This window comes from Dermochelys coriacea, chromosome 7, assembly GCF_009764565.3.
Source record: "Dermochelys coriacea isolate rDerCor1 chromosome 7, rDerCor1.pri.v4, whole genome shotgun sequence".
Taxonomy (NCBI): Eukaryota; Metazoa; Chordata; order Testudines; family Dermochelyidae; genus Dermochelys; species Dermochelys coriacea.
The window spans coordinates 32335005-32349666 of record NC_050074.1 but is presented as its reverse complement, the minus strand read 5'-3'; the positions used below and the strand labels follow the sequence as shown (position 1 = coordinate 32349666).

General features: G+C 49.3%; 3 protein-coding genes across 8 annotated transcripts; 1 reads left to right on the top strand and 2 right to left on the bottom strand.

Annotated features, from left to right (window-relative positions):
- Window positions 1-2334: 2334 nt before the first annotated feature.
- Window positions 2335-4074, bottom strand: ZNHIT2 (zinc finger HIT-type containing 2). Its single transcript, XM_038409045.2, has one exon. The coding sequence runs from the start codon at window positions 3829-3831 to the stop codon at window positions 2569-2571; it is 1263 nt and encodes a 420-aa protein (XP_038264973.2). The 5' UTR covers window positions 3832-4074; the 3' UTR covers window positions 2335-2568.
- A 1361-nt stretch (window positions 4075-5435) lies between these two features.
- On the bottom strand, window positions 5436-9732 carry FAU (FAU ubiquitin like and ribosomal protein S30 fusion). Of its 5 annotated transcripts, none has more exons than XM_038411186.2 (6): window positions 9601-9683; window positions 8619-8771; window positions 8052-8139; window positions 6824-6968; window positions 5824-5879; window positions 5436-5596 (listed from the first exon to the last, which is right to left on the bottom strand). In XM_038411186.2, exons 3-6 carry the CDS (start codon window positions 8124-8126, stop codon window positions 5471-5473), a joined length of 402 nt encoding a protein of 133 aa, XP_038267114.1. In that variant the 5' UTR covers window positions 8127-8139; window positions 8619-8771; window positions 9601-9683; the 3' UTR covers window positions 5436-5470. The 5 variants fall into 5 exon arrangements, with proteins under 5 accessions (XP_038267114.1, XP_038267112.1, XP_038267115.1 ...); XM_038411184.2 differs by having other exon boundaries at window positions 8623-8771; XM_038411187.2 differs by lacking the exon at window positions 8619-8771 and having other exon boundaries at window positions 9601-9732.
- Window positions 9733-9736: 4 nt separating this feature from the next.
- Window positions 9737-14658, top strand: MRPL49 (mitochondrial ribosomal protein L49). 2 transcript variants are annotated; one of them, XM_038411183.2, is made up of 4 exons: window positions 9737-9879; window positions 10105-10270; window positions 13257-13381; window positions 14501-14658. In XM_038411183.2, exons 1-4 carry the CDS (start codon window positions 9799-9801, stop codon window positions 14645-14647), a joined length of 519 nt encoding a protein of 172 aa, XP_038267111.1. In that variant the 5' UTR covers window positions 9737-9798; the 3' UTR covers window positions 14648-14658. The 2 variants fall into 2 exon arrangements, with proteins under 2 accessions (XP_038267111.1, XP_038267110.1); XM_038411182.2 differs by having other exon boundaries at window positions 9744-9894.
- The last annotated feature ends 4 nt before the right edge of the window (window positions 14659-14662 follow it).

Sequence of the window (14662 nt, the reverse complement as noted above, 5' to 3'; positions counted from 1 at the left end):
GAAGCCAAGGAAGGGTCAGCAGCAGTCAGGAAAACCCTGCAGACTCATACAGAATGGTGTCTGCGTGGAACATGTTGTTCTGATTCCCTGAAGGCCCACAGCCAAGGATTAGATGTTTATGGCCATGTGGCTTAGAGGATAGAGCACTGGGACTCAGCAGACTGGGATTCTATTCCCAGTTCTGCCGCTGGCCTGCTGGATGACCTTCAGTAACTCATTTCCCTCCGTGTATCCTAAGGTACATCTACGCTTTGATTAAAAAAACAACATGGCACAGTGTCTTAGGTCAGCTGACTCAGATTCGGGGGGGGGGGGGGGGGCTTATTCTGCAGGGCAATAAAATTGCAGTGTAGATTCTTGGGCTGGAGCCCAGGGAACTGAGATCCCAGTGAGCAGGGAGAGTCTCAGAGTCCAGCCCCAGCCTGAACATCTGCATTGCAATTTTATAGCTCCACAGCCCCACCCCATGTCAGGGGACCTGGCCAGCTGCAGCTGTGCCACAGATCTTTTATAAAAGCATAGATGTAAACTTGGATACTGATATGGCCCCAATCACAGTAGTATCCAAGGACCTTACAACCTTTTAATGTATTTATTCTCATAACATCTCAATGTGGTAGGGCAGTGCTATTATCTCTATTGTGCTGATGAAGAAACTGAGGCACAGAAAGGCTAAGTGGCTTTCCCAAGGTCACATAGGAAGTCTGTGTCAGAGCAGAGAGTTAAACCCAGGTCTCCTGAGTCATAAGCTAGTGCCCAAATGGAGTTCTCAGATCACAGGGCCACACTTCACCCAGGATAGGTTAATGCTAGTTCCAAGTTTACACCATAACGCTTCTTTGGCTGGGTAAAGGAATTTGTGGTAGGAGGTGGGTTGCGGTCAGTTGGATACCATTATAAGAGCTAGGCATTATTTTAAATTCATACATATTCTATTGGATTAAGCCCCAGACCTTCCATAACTTCTCCTTTCCCCATTGATTCTCCCTTCCTCAACCAACCCACTGCAAATAAAATGCCCAATGATTCTCACTCCATAGCTGGCTCTCAGCCCCAAGCAAAAGAACAGACAGGCTATGCAGCATGCCCTGAAGGGCTACAAATTCAACCTCTCTGACACCAAAACCTTAGGGTATCATTCTATGAAGCCTGCCACCCATCACCAGCCCCACAGGACAGAGTGTAAGACTAACGTGTTAGAGTTCTAACTAATCACACCAAGCCAATGGGACTTAGGGACACCAATAGCTTTCCAAAAATATTTAGGGGACAACACCCCTCTCCTTGAGACACATGAAATTCACCTGTGACACCCTAGGGCAGTTTGGAAATGGGCCTATTTTCCAACAATCCTGCAAACCTTTAATCAAAGTCCTATGCTGTGCATTTTGTGTCATTGATAAAATGACACACAACTTTTGCAGACAACATATTGTTAGACTGTGGAAGTCACTCTCACAGGAAGTCATTGAGGTGAAGAATTCAGCAAGATTAAAAAAGGAATAAACTATTTATATTAATATCAAGAATATCCAGTTATCATAATTCAAAACAACATTACGAAAGGATTATTAAACCTCGCTATTCAGGTTTTAAAGCCAGTCTAACTCTTACAGAGCAGCAAGAGCAGATTACACTTTCCTCTGAAGCATCTGGGGCAGTGTCACAGATAGGATACTGAACTAGATGGACTATGAGTCTCATCCAGGCCAGCAATTCTTACATTCCTGCCACAATGATCAGTTACAATAGCTTAGAGAGCTAAATAAATATTAACTAGATAAGACTACATACATTAAAATATCAGATCTTAAAAATACCTGATACTCATTCACTCTCTTTCCTGCCACTGTCTCTCACTCTCTCCTGAGCTGTGAATGGGTCCGGCCTCTCTCTCAACAGGAGCTGTCTTTTTACTTATTTCAGCTGAAGCTCTAGTCTAATGATGCAGAGTAGGACTTGGGGGAACACATCTCCCATGTAATGCACAGGAAAGAAAGGACTTTTCATGGTCTGTTATTGCTGTTAATTTGAGTGGTTTATAACAGCTGTCAGCACTGATGTAAGGATGCAGAGTATGTTTGTCCTTGCAATGCTAGTTTTCTAGTTTACAGCAACTCTAGCTATGGTAGTGTCTAGCTGTCCTTTTATTGATGATTTCTGCAAAAATCTGTACTTGGTGGGATACAAAACACATAGTATGAGACTCTGTGACCAGCTAGAGGTTTCTGCAGCACCAGTGGGAAACGCACCAACTTTGAAACCAATAAAGTAACAGCCAAAGCATGGAACACACCAAGGGTCCTGCTGAATGGAAAACAGGAATGCACACAACCAGCTGCTTTCCTCTTTTTATTGCAACAGGTCAACTCCCTAGAAACCAGATCAACATTTGTGCCAAGACTCAGTGTGGTGGATTTATCTAAAATAGCTATTCAACCAAGAGAGGGTTCATTAAGTTTTTCCCACTTAAAAAAAAATAATCCAGTCTCTAAATCGGTCCAATTCCACTCAAATCCCCCAACGTTTTAAGTGTGGATGGTTTTAGGGGTGACTAAGTTCCAGCCATCAGTCCAACTCCTCGATCAATGGCTTATTTGCAGGGGGAAGTTTCCCACCCCACATCTTCTGCAGTTCTTTGGTAACTACATCCACTTCTTTGACTGCCTCCAAATGGGTTTTATATTCCCTTTGCACCTCTAGGGCCAGGACAGTCAAAGATTCCTGGTTCTCATTGACCCAGGAGAGCAGAAATTCACATTTCTTCTTGGCGCCATACACCCTGGGCCGCTCCTCTGTTGGCACCAGTTTCTTGGCCTTGCCCAACAGCCTGACAAGATGGGAGAGGGCCGCCAGGCTGTAGCCTTTCTGCATGGCTTGATTCTCCCCCATCAGGATCTGGGCCACTGCCATCATAGCACCTGCATTCCCCAGGGGGCCCTCAGGGTACCGGCTGGCTGTCACTGCCTGGAGGGCAGCCTGCAGCGCCTCTGCTGTGGAGTGGAAGACCTGCCTGGCACCCAATGCCCCAGCGACATCCAGGACCATGTCAGAGAACTCAGGCAGCAGCTCATCTTCACTCAAGTCCCCATTGTAGAGGGTGAGGGCGAAGACATAGGCATAGAGGACATTAGCCAGCTGGAAACACACCAGGGGTGAGGCTGGACTGCAGGTCAGGGAGCTCAGTGGTGGAATGGATGCAGGCACAGCAGGAACTGGGCTTGGCATTTCTTCAGGCTGCTGGGTGGGTGCCATACTTGAGATCTCCTCTGACTGCCGGGTGCCCATGGGGGGGTAAGCACCTTGGGGTACTGGTGGCTGGTGGCTGGGTGCTGAGCCTGGGGTCTTCTTCTCTGGCTTCTGGGTGCCAGCAGGGGGTTGGGTATCCCCAGCCTCCTGGGCACCCTCAGCACCGCCCAGCTCCTGTACCAGCCCCCGGCCCCATCCCCGCCACCAGGGCCTCCACGGGGGCAGGAAGGCTCCAATCTCCCCGCTGCTCAGCAGGCGCTGAAAGGCGGCCTTTTCGGCCGGACTGAGCCGCTCCCACAGACCGTCGTCCTGGTCCTCAGGGTCGCGGCCTAGCTGGGGCTCCGCGTCCCCGAGCTCGCGTAGCTCCCGCAGCCGGAGCAGGGCTTCTTTCAGGCGGGTTCGGGAGGCCGGGTCCCCCCGCTGGCCCTGGAGCCGGAGCAGCAGCTGCTGGCGGTGGAAAGCCTCGGCGCAGGCCCCGTGGCCCCGGTAACAGGACACCGAACAGAAACGCATGTTACAGCGGGGGCACGTGTAGGGGGCCCGCTCCCGCAGGCACAGGCCGCAGGGCTCGGCCGCCTCCATCTTGGCAGCGCTCGGGCCTTTCCGCCACCGCTCGGGCCTTTCCGCCTTCACTTCGGACGCGCTCGAGGGGGTTCGCAACCGCCGCTGCGTGGTTCGGCTCTTTCTGTCTTCGGGTCGGAAGCGCTCGTACAACTGCGAATAATGCCGCCCTAGATTCGGGGACGCTCGGGCGTGTCGCCTCAGCTTCGGAACTCCCCACCCGTTCGGCTATTTCCGGCGACCACGGCGCAGAGTCCTGCTTTTTCAGGAAAAAGAAAAGGAGGACTTGTGGCACCCTAGAGACTACCAAATTTATTAGCGCATAAGCTTTCGTGAGCTACAGTTCGCTTCATCGGATGCATCAGGTGAAATGAGCTGTAGCTCACGAAAGCTTATGCGCTAATAAATTTGGTAGTCTCTAGGGTGCCACAAGTCCTCCTTTTCTTTTTGCGAATACAGACTAACACGGCTGCTACTCTGAAGCCATGCTTTTTCAGGGTATGACAGTCTGCGGCATTATGGCCGCCCCTGCCCTTATAAGGCTGGCACCTCTATCTGAATAATCACCGCCTTAGTCACCCACTCGTATCACTACTACAGCTGCCAGGGGGGAAAATATGAGCCCGCTCCACCTCAGAGACAGCTGCAGCAAAATTGCATTCGGTTCTTGCAGAATAGAATCCCATGAAAGTCTGCACATTTCCTTCTTTCCAGAATTAGATCCAGCAATACACCCTCAAAGGTGCAGTAATAACAAAGCAGCAGCACGGCCTCTCTGCATCATCACTGAAAAGGCAGGTGGAATAACACTTGGCCCTTCTGTCTCAGCACTTCTCACATACTGACACATTAAGCCCTAACTGCCTTGGAAGTATCATCTCTATATTACAGATGGAGAAACTGGTGCACAGAAGCACACAGACTTGAGCTAGCTGAAGTGATCAGCACAAGAGCCCTGCTCATATCTTCCACTCTTTAGTGTAAATGAAGTGGAGAAAAAGACAGAGCTAGTGCACAGCTCACAGTACAAAATCAATCTTTTTGTTCTTTGTTTCTACTAATCCGTTTAAGCAGAGGATAAAAAGTTGCCTACTCATTGTAGCTACAGCTTCCGGAAGGGTTTCTTTCCCCCCCCCCCCCACTAGATTTTGGGCACCAAAATGAGAAGCCCCAGAGAGACTTATTCTGGGAGGAAGAGCATCTGCACTGTTGTTGAGGGTGTGTTCAGAATTCAGCCCAGAGAGAGAAAAAACCAGTACTCGTTCCCCTTCCTGCTCAGAGTGCCAGTAATGAAGGTTGCCTACAGGGCATGGAATGCACAGAGGCTTCAGTGAACATGCAGCAGTATGTAAACTCAGAGTGAAGACCAAAGGTAGGGCAACCTATGGTCATCCCCAGTTGTCCTAGCTCCTTCCCAATCTCTCTTTCTCAGTCTCTCACAGGTGGTTCCCTCCCTTGAAGTGCCCCAGAGGAATCTGAAGCACAGGCAGGCAGGAGTGGTTGAGAGTGGCTGGGACTCAAGGGCATCTTGAACAAAACCAGCTCACATGCAAGGGGAGGGAGAAGAGAATGCCTGCCCCCTCCCCAGACCCTGAGAATGAAAGCAGCCACAAAATAGCACGCTCGGGTGACATCTGCTTTATTGGGTGAGGTGTGTCATTTAGGAGTTAGCATTGGGGCCCTTCTTCTTGCCGAAGCCTGGCACAATATTGACAAAACGCCGGTTGTACTGCATGCGTCTCTTGGCACGGCCAGTCTTCTTCTTCTTCTTCTCTTGCTTGGCAACCTTTGAGGGAGAGAGCACAGTTAGCTTAGCAACATGCCAAGAGGGGGAGCTCCCATTCTAGACCTAGGACTCCTAGCCCCACTGTGTGAACCACTAGGCTGTGGTGGTCTCAAAGTGTTTACTGAAAAGAGTGCAACAAACCCTCAAAGTCTGCAGCAAGTGAAACAGCCCCCCCCCTCCACCACCCCTTGGTGAGGTTACATCAATGCACCAAAAGAATCACTTACCTTGGGAGTCTGGCCTCTCACCTTCCCAGCACGAGCCAGGGAGCCATGGACCTTACCTGGGGAGAGAAAAATCAGGAAAGCTGCACTCAGTGCCACAGGACACTGGCCAATATGTACAGTGTGGCTGGGACAGTTGCCCTGGTGGCCAGATTCATCTCAACTTTGTCATTCCAGGGCTTGCATTTTATTCACCAGTCCTTTAAGTTAACCCATGTGTCACCAGTGCCCTGGTAACTGGCTCCTGAACCTCCTTTGTAAAAGAGACATGGGTGACTGGGGGCCTCTAAGGGTATGTCTACAATAACAGACTAGGACCATGGCTGGCCCAGATCAGCTGACTTATTCTCACAGGGCTACAGAACTGCAGTGTAGACTTTCAAGCTCAGGCTGGAGCTTAGGCTCTGAGATCATGTGAATAGGGAGTCTCAGAGCCCAGGCTCTAGCCAGAACATCTACACTGCTATTTTTAGCCCCACAGCCTGAGTCAGCTGATCAATGCTCAGACTGTGCTGTGGGTATTGTTTGGGAGGGTGTGTGGTTTTTGTTTTTTTTTTTTTAAATCACAATATAAATGTACCTCAAAGGACTGACAAGGTTCCCACAACCAACCCAACCCCAATAGGTCTCAGTCCTGGACTGGAGGGGAGTTCAGTATGTTCTATTCACTCTGGGGGCCACAGACTGAATACGAGGGGCCTCTCAGTGCTGTCTGATGTGAATCCCTGTACACTGGGCTGAGACCCAGCAAGCTTGTTTTACACAGGCATCCTCCAGGTCCTCTGGCATCTCGTGCACCATTCAGAGCCCCAGTGGCTACAGTGGTCTTAGTCTAGCAAGACCCTGCTGTAGCTGGTGGAGTTAACAGCTTGGCCATCCACTCTTGAAACCAGCTAAAGAGCACAGTGGGATGGATCTCTTTTGCATGCCTCTTCCACCTGTCCGGGAGCTTTATCTGGGAACCGAATCTAGTCCACCTCTCCCAGAACCTTTTAATACTTACCACCCAGCATGCGAGCAGCCACCTCCAGGGTGGTAAACTCGCTGATGCCACATTGCCCAATGAGAGATTCATCCTCCAAGGGAGTTCCACCCAAGAGAACCACCTGATCCTCAGGTGCGATGCCCTCCAGGGACTCAATATGAGCCTGATAGGAGACACAAGGTACAGAGGGGTACAGTCAGCTGGTAAGGCCAGGAGAGCAAAGCTAATCAAGCACCTTCCTCAAGTCAGCAGGCATCACTGTAATCTTCCCCATAACATGAAGTAGAGGTGTGCTATCCAAGGGACACAGTATCCCAGATCAAAGAGTTTCTTTCTGGGCAGCACAATGCTAAAGAGGTTGAGTGGTCGGAAGGAGTTCAGATCCCACTGACACAGATCAGGAGTGAGAAGAACTGATTCAGGAGGAAAGTTGGATATGTAGAGACTGGCTTTGCAGGGAAAGAGATGATGCATTCCAACAGTCTCTGGGGATATGAATGGGGCAAATGCCATGGAGGGAAAGGAATCCATGCACTAGGACACAGACAAGAGCTATAGAAAAGCCTCACCAAATTTAGAGTGGCAGTGGGGAGTGGTACCATTGAGTTATAGGGTGAAACTAACAGCCCTTCATTCACTGAAAGGCCAAATGCAATTACCCCAATTACAATTTGGTGTCACAGAAAGTGCCAGGGGTATTTTAGTGATAAGCAATCAGGAACGTTTAATATTTCTTCTGAAGGAGCAGACACTAGGTAGTACTGGTTGAGTCCAGTATTGACTCAGAGGCAAGAGCAACCCTCCTGAGCTCAATCCCACCCCACCCCCTGCAGCACAGCTCCTTCCAATACCATGCTGGCACACTGGAATCAGCAGAATGCCCCTTACTGACTCAACTCCAGAGCACTGTGGCTTTCTGCGAAGGTCTTCCATCCAAGTTCTGGACTTGGAAGCACATGCACAACATATAATGTCAAGATCAAAGCCTGATGTGTTCCAGCTTTGGGCAGCCATGTCCTTAGAATTCTCTCATAAGGCTGCCTTCAACACAGATCAAGCGGAGGAAAGAGACATGCAGTGCCCTTCTTTGCCAACATTTATGATGAGAGATCGGCAGCAATTCTGCTCCTGCCCTTCCCCTCGGGCAGGAGCAATCAGCTGAAGGATGCACTGAAAAGCCTGACAGACGTGTTTAGGGTGGCATGGGGTGGGACACAGAGAAAGTATGTGGCTAGCAAATCCTTACCTTAATGTGAGCTACTGTTTCCTGTCCAGACACCTCAAGGGTGTGAAGGTTCTGAGCACGGATGAACAGCTGCATGGTTCCAGCTATGCTGAGTGGACAGAACAAGAAGAGTTAGGGCAAGTTACCCGACATCAGGCCATTCCCACAGCAGGCTAAAGACATTAGGTGTCGCATTCTGTGGCTACAATGCATTAGACAGGCTGAGAGAGACAAGCAGCTTCCTTGTCAGATTTCACTGCAGCTACCCAGTAACCTACTGGGAGCTCTACAGATAAAACCCAAACAGAAAACAAGCAGACATCATGAGCCAGTGAAGCACCTAGGAATAGAACCCAGGAGTCTTGACTACCAGCACCCTTATTGTAAAAACTAGACCCTGCTCCCTCCACCCACCCTTCCAGAGCCAGTGACAAACCCAGAAAGAGAACCCATAAATCCTGTCACTTGCTTAAACACAAGAGCAAGTGAAAGAACTCAGAAGACCTAACTTCCAGCCTCCTTCTCTAGCTGTGAATCCTATATCGAAACACGAGTTAAGTGACTGAGCCTACTGCAATAAATCATTACCTACACAATGCAATCAGGATACACAAATCCTGGCAAAGGCAGGAATCTCCAAAGGCCCTGGAATTCTGCTCCGACTGTCCCAGATCAAACACAGTCTAGCCAAAGTCAGTCTCTGCACCTTCCCAACAATGGCAGAGGTTTCAGGTAGCAGATCTGCTAGGGCATAAACAAGGAAACTTTACTGATGCTCCTCCCCAGATGGACTTTGCTGCCACCCCGGCAACAGACGCACTGGTTAAAAGTTAATGCCACCTGCTGGGCCTGGATTAGTTTGAAGGGTTGTCTAACATGTGGAAGTTTGGATACGCTTAATAGCAGCATCCTTAGTATGCCCCGAAACAGAACCCAGGAGTTCTGACGCCCAGCCCTCCCCTGCTCTGACACCCACTGACTCCACTTTCCTCCACAGCTGGGGATAGAAGCCAGGAGCGGTTCACTAGCGGAATGAGGATTAACAGTGCCCAGCTAAGCTAGCCAGCTTTAGCTAGAGATGCAGAATGGGAAGCCACTTCCCAATCACCAGCGCCAGCCAGGGATCTCCTCACCAGTCACAAGCCAGGACGTGAGTCAGCCCCAGTCCCTCTCACCGTTTGCCTGTCGGACCCATCTGCCCTTTCCTCGTTGGGCCTCCTGTTCCAGACCAGGCCAGCGAGGCGCCTGGCCCACTGGAGAAGGAGGCGGGGAAGCCTCCTCCCTTCACTCACCCAAGGGGCTTCCTGCCTTCCCGCACCACAGCGGCCAGCCGCCCCCGCACCACGAGTCCCCGGGGGACGGGTGAGGCGAGGGCTGCTTCGTGTCCCGTCCCGAACCCCCGCCCCGCAACACCCCCCCAGCCCCAGCCCCAGCCCCAGCCCCAGCCGTCCCTCTCCTCGCCCATCTCACCAAACCAACGCTCCCGCCGGCGGCCCCCCCCCCCGATCCAGCCCCGCGGAGCGCCCCAGGCCGCGCTCTCAGGCGGGCAGGACACTGGGGCCTCACTCACCACGAGACGCCGCCACCGTACAAAATGGAGCTAGAAAGAGAAAGGAGTTGCCTGGGGGCGCGCACGCTGATATACGTACAGGGAGACGCGCGCGGTGCGTAGAGCGGCACGTCATACGCGATCGACCGTCGCCTGCGGAGGCGTCCTATTTTGACGTCACAAACCCTCCCCCTCCCCGCCGGACGCGGCGGCAGCAAAATGGCGGCGGCTGTAGCCCTAGCGGGGCTGAGGAGGCGGCCGGGTAGCGTGTGGGGCGCGGGGGCCCGGCGGCTGCTGCAGGTGACTCCCCGGCAGGTACCGCGGAGGGGGGCTCAGGTGGCCGGTTCGTCCTTACCGCCTGCAGCCCGGACCCCCCTCCCAGCGCTACGCGGCTAGAGGGTGGCTCCCCGGCCCCACTGAAACGGCGCCCGCCGTGGGGCGGGACAGGCAGCCCATGGCTGCTGCAGGCGGGATAGCACAAGAACAGCGCCTGACGGTTATTTACCCTCCCCCCTTGCATTTCAGAATCAGTCCCGGGACAAACCTGAGACCCACCACCCCCATTATCCCGGGATTGTGGAATCCACTGAAGAATATAAATTTGTGGAGAGACTCATTCCACCCACCAGAATTCCTGCTCCCCCCAAACACGCCCAGTACCCCACCCCGTCTGGCTGGAGAGCGCCATCAGGTAACAGTATAGGGCACCCGTCCTGGCGCTAGGCTTGGAAGGATTCCATTGCTCAGTAAAAGTCACTTTCACTGCATGCACCCAAACGACTGAAATATTGCTATTTGATAATTGACATTTACAGATAGTCGACATAAAATACTGCTTGAGAACTTAATTTGGTTTAAGGATATTTACTTTGTATATTTTGATATGTGATGAGTTTGTATTTTAATGGTTATAAAGCTTTAACTTTGAATTTCAATACGTCTTTAATTTCCCACAACTGTGAACATTTAAATCAATAAAATGCTTCAAATCCATGATTTTGCACAACTGGAAATTTAAATTGAAAAAGCTGCTTAAAACATTGATATTATCTATCAAAAACAAACAAAAAAAATATAATCAAATTCTGCCAAGCCTACTTGTAGCAACTGTTGTTGAGTGCCAAGTAAAAACAGACTCCAGCAAGAGACTGCTGAATTGGAATTAATTTGCAAACTGGATACAATTAATTTAGGCTTGAATAGAGACTGGGAGTGGATGAGTCATTACACAAAGTAAAACTATTTCCCCATGTTATTTCCCCCACCCCACCCCCCGCTGTTCCTCAGACGTTCTTGTTAACTGTTGGAAATGGCTCACCTTGCTTGTCACCATGAAAGGTTTTCCTCCCCCTCCCCCCCCTCCCCCCGCTGGTGATGGCTCATCTTAAGTGATTACTCTCCTTACAGTAAAAAGAAAAGGAGTACTTGTGGCACCTTAGAGACTAACAAATTTATTTGAGCATAAGCTTTCGTGAGCTGTAGCTCACGAAAGTTTATGCTCCAATAAATTTGTTAGTCTCTAAGGTGCCACAAGTACTCCTTTTCTTTTTGTGAATACAGACTAACACGGCTGGTACTCTGAAAAAAGTATCAGGGGGTAGCCATGTTAGTCTGTATCCACAAAAACAGATTTATTTGGGCATAAGCTTTTGTGGGTAAAAAACCCACTTCTTCAGATGCATGGAGTGAAAATTACAGATACAGGCAAAATATATTGGCACATGAAGAGAAGGGAAGTTCTCCACATGTAAGGTAACTGCTTTCATATACCAATATATATTTATGCCTGTATCTGTAATTTTCACTGCATGCATCTGAAGTGGGTTTTTTACCCATGAAAGCTTATGCCCAAATAAATCTGTTAATCTTTAAGGTGCCACTGCCCTCCTCACTGTTTTTGTTGTTGAGTGCTAATTTAGTATGCTGTGCCTGTATCCCAGTTCTGCATTGACTAGCTCCTCCTACCAATAAAATGAGTCCAAAATGGTACTGTTGTGAGGAAGACCAGCTTTGGCTTGAGCTAGAGCAGTGGTCTCCAACCTTTTTATGCTCAAGGTCACTTTTTTGAATTTAAGGGCAACCCAGCATCAACCCCGCCCCCAAGACCTGCCCCACTCACTCTATCCCCCCGTCTCCATTGCTTGCTCTTTTCCAACCTCACTCACTTTCACTGGGCTGGGGTAGAGGGCTAAGGGTCAGGAGGGGGTGTGGACTCTGGGCTGGGGCTGAGGGGTTCACTGTGGGAAGGAGCACTGGGCTGAGCCTGGAGCAGGGGGTTGGGGTGCAGTAGGGGGTGAGATGCAAGCTCTGTGAGGGAGTTTCAGGGCTGGGGCAGTGTGTCAGGGTGCAGGAGAGGGTTTGGGGTGCTGGCTCTGGGGTGCAGCCTCCTGCTGGGTGACACTTACCGTGGGTGGCTCCTGGTTGGCAATGCAGTGAGGCTAAGGCAGGCTGTCTGCCCCACTCCACTCCTGGAAGGGAGCAAGGGCATGTGGCTCTGCAAGCGCTGCCCCTGCATCTGCCATTGGCCACAGTTCCCTGTTCCTCGCCAATAGGAGCTGCGGGGGCAGTGCTTGCAGGTAGCAGTAGTATGCAGAGGGAGACCCCTGCTCTCCCCTGCCCCTGGAGCCTGCATTGGCCGTTTCCTGGAGCTGTGTGGGGATGGGGCAGACAGGGAGCAAGCCTTAGCAGCAGCCCTGCTACCCTCCCAGAGACTGCAGTTGTCTGGGAGATACTCTAGAACAGTGGTCACCATGATCCCAGAGAATCTTAGAACATCCAGTGCTCTTAAGTGAAAGGGAACTAGTCTCACGCCTATGTTTTTTCCACCAGATTATGGGTTGTGTTGCAGTAAATGCACTGAATGTTGGCAAGTCCTGTATGCTCCTTAAAACATTTTTCCATGTGATTTTAAAGTAGTGGGTTTTGGTCACAATGCTATACTCCTATGACTCAAATTATTACTTTTAGTCTGAGAAAGTTTTCATACAGTAAAAGAGTTAGGTGCCATTTGTCTCTTTGAAAATTTCCCCCCGTAGTGCTGCGTAACCCTAAAGGGTATATGAGCCTAGAGCAAAAAGATACATTTTCTCAGATCAGAAGGCATCTAACCTGCAGTACTTTTGACTTCTACACCACAAACTGGCCCCAACTTTGTCCTCGCTTCCTGTAACTTAATTTGAGCCACTGTCACTGTTGCTTGCATGTTTTATTTCAATGATTTGTGGCTTTAAGAGTAAGGTACAGAAAAAGTGATCAAGGCTTGTAGTAGTCCTTCCAGCAGGTTATGCTGCCTCTTTGACTGGAATAGGCTTATCCTGCTGTCTCTAAAACTTGAGAAACACAAGCCTTGTTAAGCAGTTGGTATCAGAAAAGTCACTAAAATTTATTCCAGTCAGATTTTTTTAGCAAAGCTACTGCATATGAGCAGGCATGTTTTGCCTTTATGCATAAGCCAGCTAAATTCTGATTGCATTTTTATCAGTGACTGGCTTAGCCAGGAATAACCCAGTTGGATTTTAAGATGGTACTGGGAGTCTGTGGTACGAAGAGTAGAGTTGCAAACTGAAATGACTTGAGCTTCACCAGGGTCACTTTTCTGATCTGGGCTCACCAGTGGAGCATGCAGAGCAAAGAGTACTCTGGCCTAGAGTTGAAATCAGGTTTTTTTTTTTGGTTAGATACTCCACCTGCCCTTCCTTACTTTGTGAGACGTTCCCGCATGCACAATGTTCCAGTCTATAAGGACATCACCAGTGGCAACAGGAGGATGACTGTCATCAGGAAAATTGAAGGAGATATCTGGGTATATGCCATTCCAACTCATTCCTAACAGCTTACCAGTGATGATACAGCTTCTTAAACAATGCATATTCAGTGATTCTCCTTACCCCAAAAGGGAATGCAAATTTAATAATAGTAGGAGAAAGTATATTGAATGTATCCTGCAGAAGTCAGTTTCACAGCCAATCACAGGAATATAGCTAGGGCCCTATCGATTCACAGCTCATTTTGGTCAAATTCAGTCAAAGGATTTTAAAAATAGTAAATTTTATTTCAGCTATTTAAATTTGAAATTTCATGGTGTTGTAATTGTAGGAGTCCTGACTTGAAGGGGAGGGGGTATGGGGTGGTTGCTGTACTGCTACTCTTACTTCTGTGCTGTTGGTGGCAGCACTGCCTTCAGAGCTGAACAGCTGGAGAATGGCAGCTGCTGGCCAGGAGCAGAACTCTGAAGACAGAGCTGCTGCCAGCAGTAGCACAAAAGTAAGGGTGATATGGTATGAGCATAGAAGTAAAGATGGCAATACCATAACCCCCTAAAATAACCTTGTGACCTCCCTGCAACTACCTTTTGGGTCAGCACCCCCAATTTGAGAAACACTCATCTTCCCCCCATGAAATCTGTATAGTACAGGGTAAAAGCACACAAGATCAGATTTCATGGTTTGACACACGTTTTTCATGGCCATGAATTTGGTAGGGCCCTAAATATAGCTTTGTAAGAGTTACATATTCCCCAGGTTAACAGCTACTACAGTGATTTTAGTTAGGAAAAAGCTAATATACTAGTCCAGGATAAGGAGCAAAGCTTTTTTTCTTGAGGAGAGATCACTTTCCTCCTTGCATGGATGCAGAAAATGGGGAGTTATATTTGTTAGCAAATCATCTACCACCCCAGGAAGCAAAATTCCAGACTAGCTGGACCACTGACACTGCTGTTCTGGCAGCTCCTACAAGACCTAATTAACATAACATCTCTGAACTGTTTAGTGTTATGCCTTACACAGCTTTAAATCAAGACAGTCAAACTAACTCTTAACTGCTGAAAGCCTGGCCTAGTATTTGATGCCTAAACTTTTGGGCTGTCATTATTTGATAGTTTTATTGCGACTTTATTCTTGTTCTGTTTCTTTAACTTCAGGCCCTGGAAGAGGAAGTTAAGGAGTTCCTCACTCAGCTCGCTGGGAAACCACCACCTATTCAAGTCAACGAAATCACCTGCAGCATCTGTATCAAGGGCTATTTTGACAATGAACTGAAAGAGTGGTTGTTGAACAAGGGGTTTTAAATAAACCAACTGTTT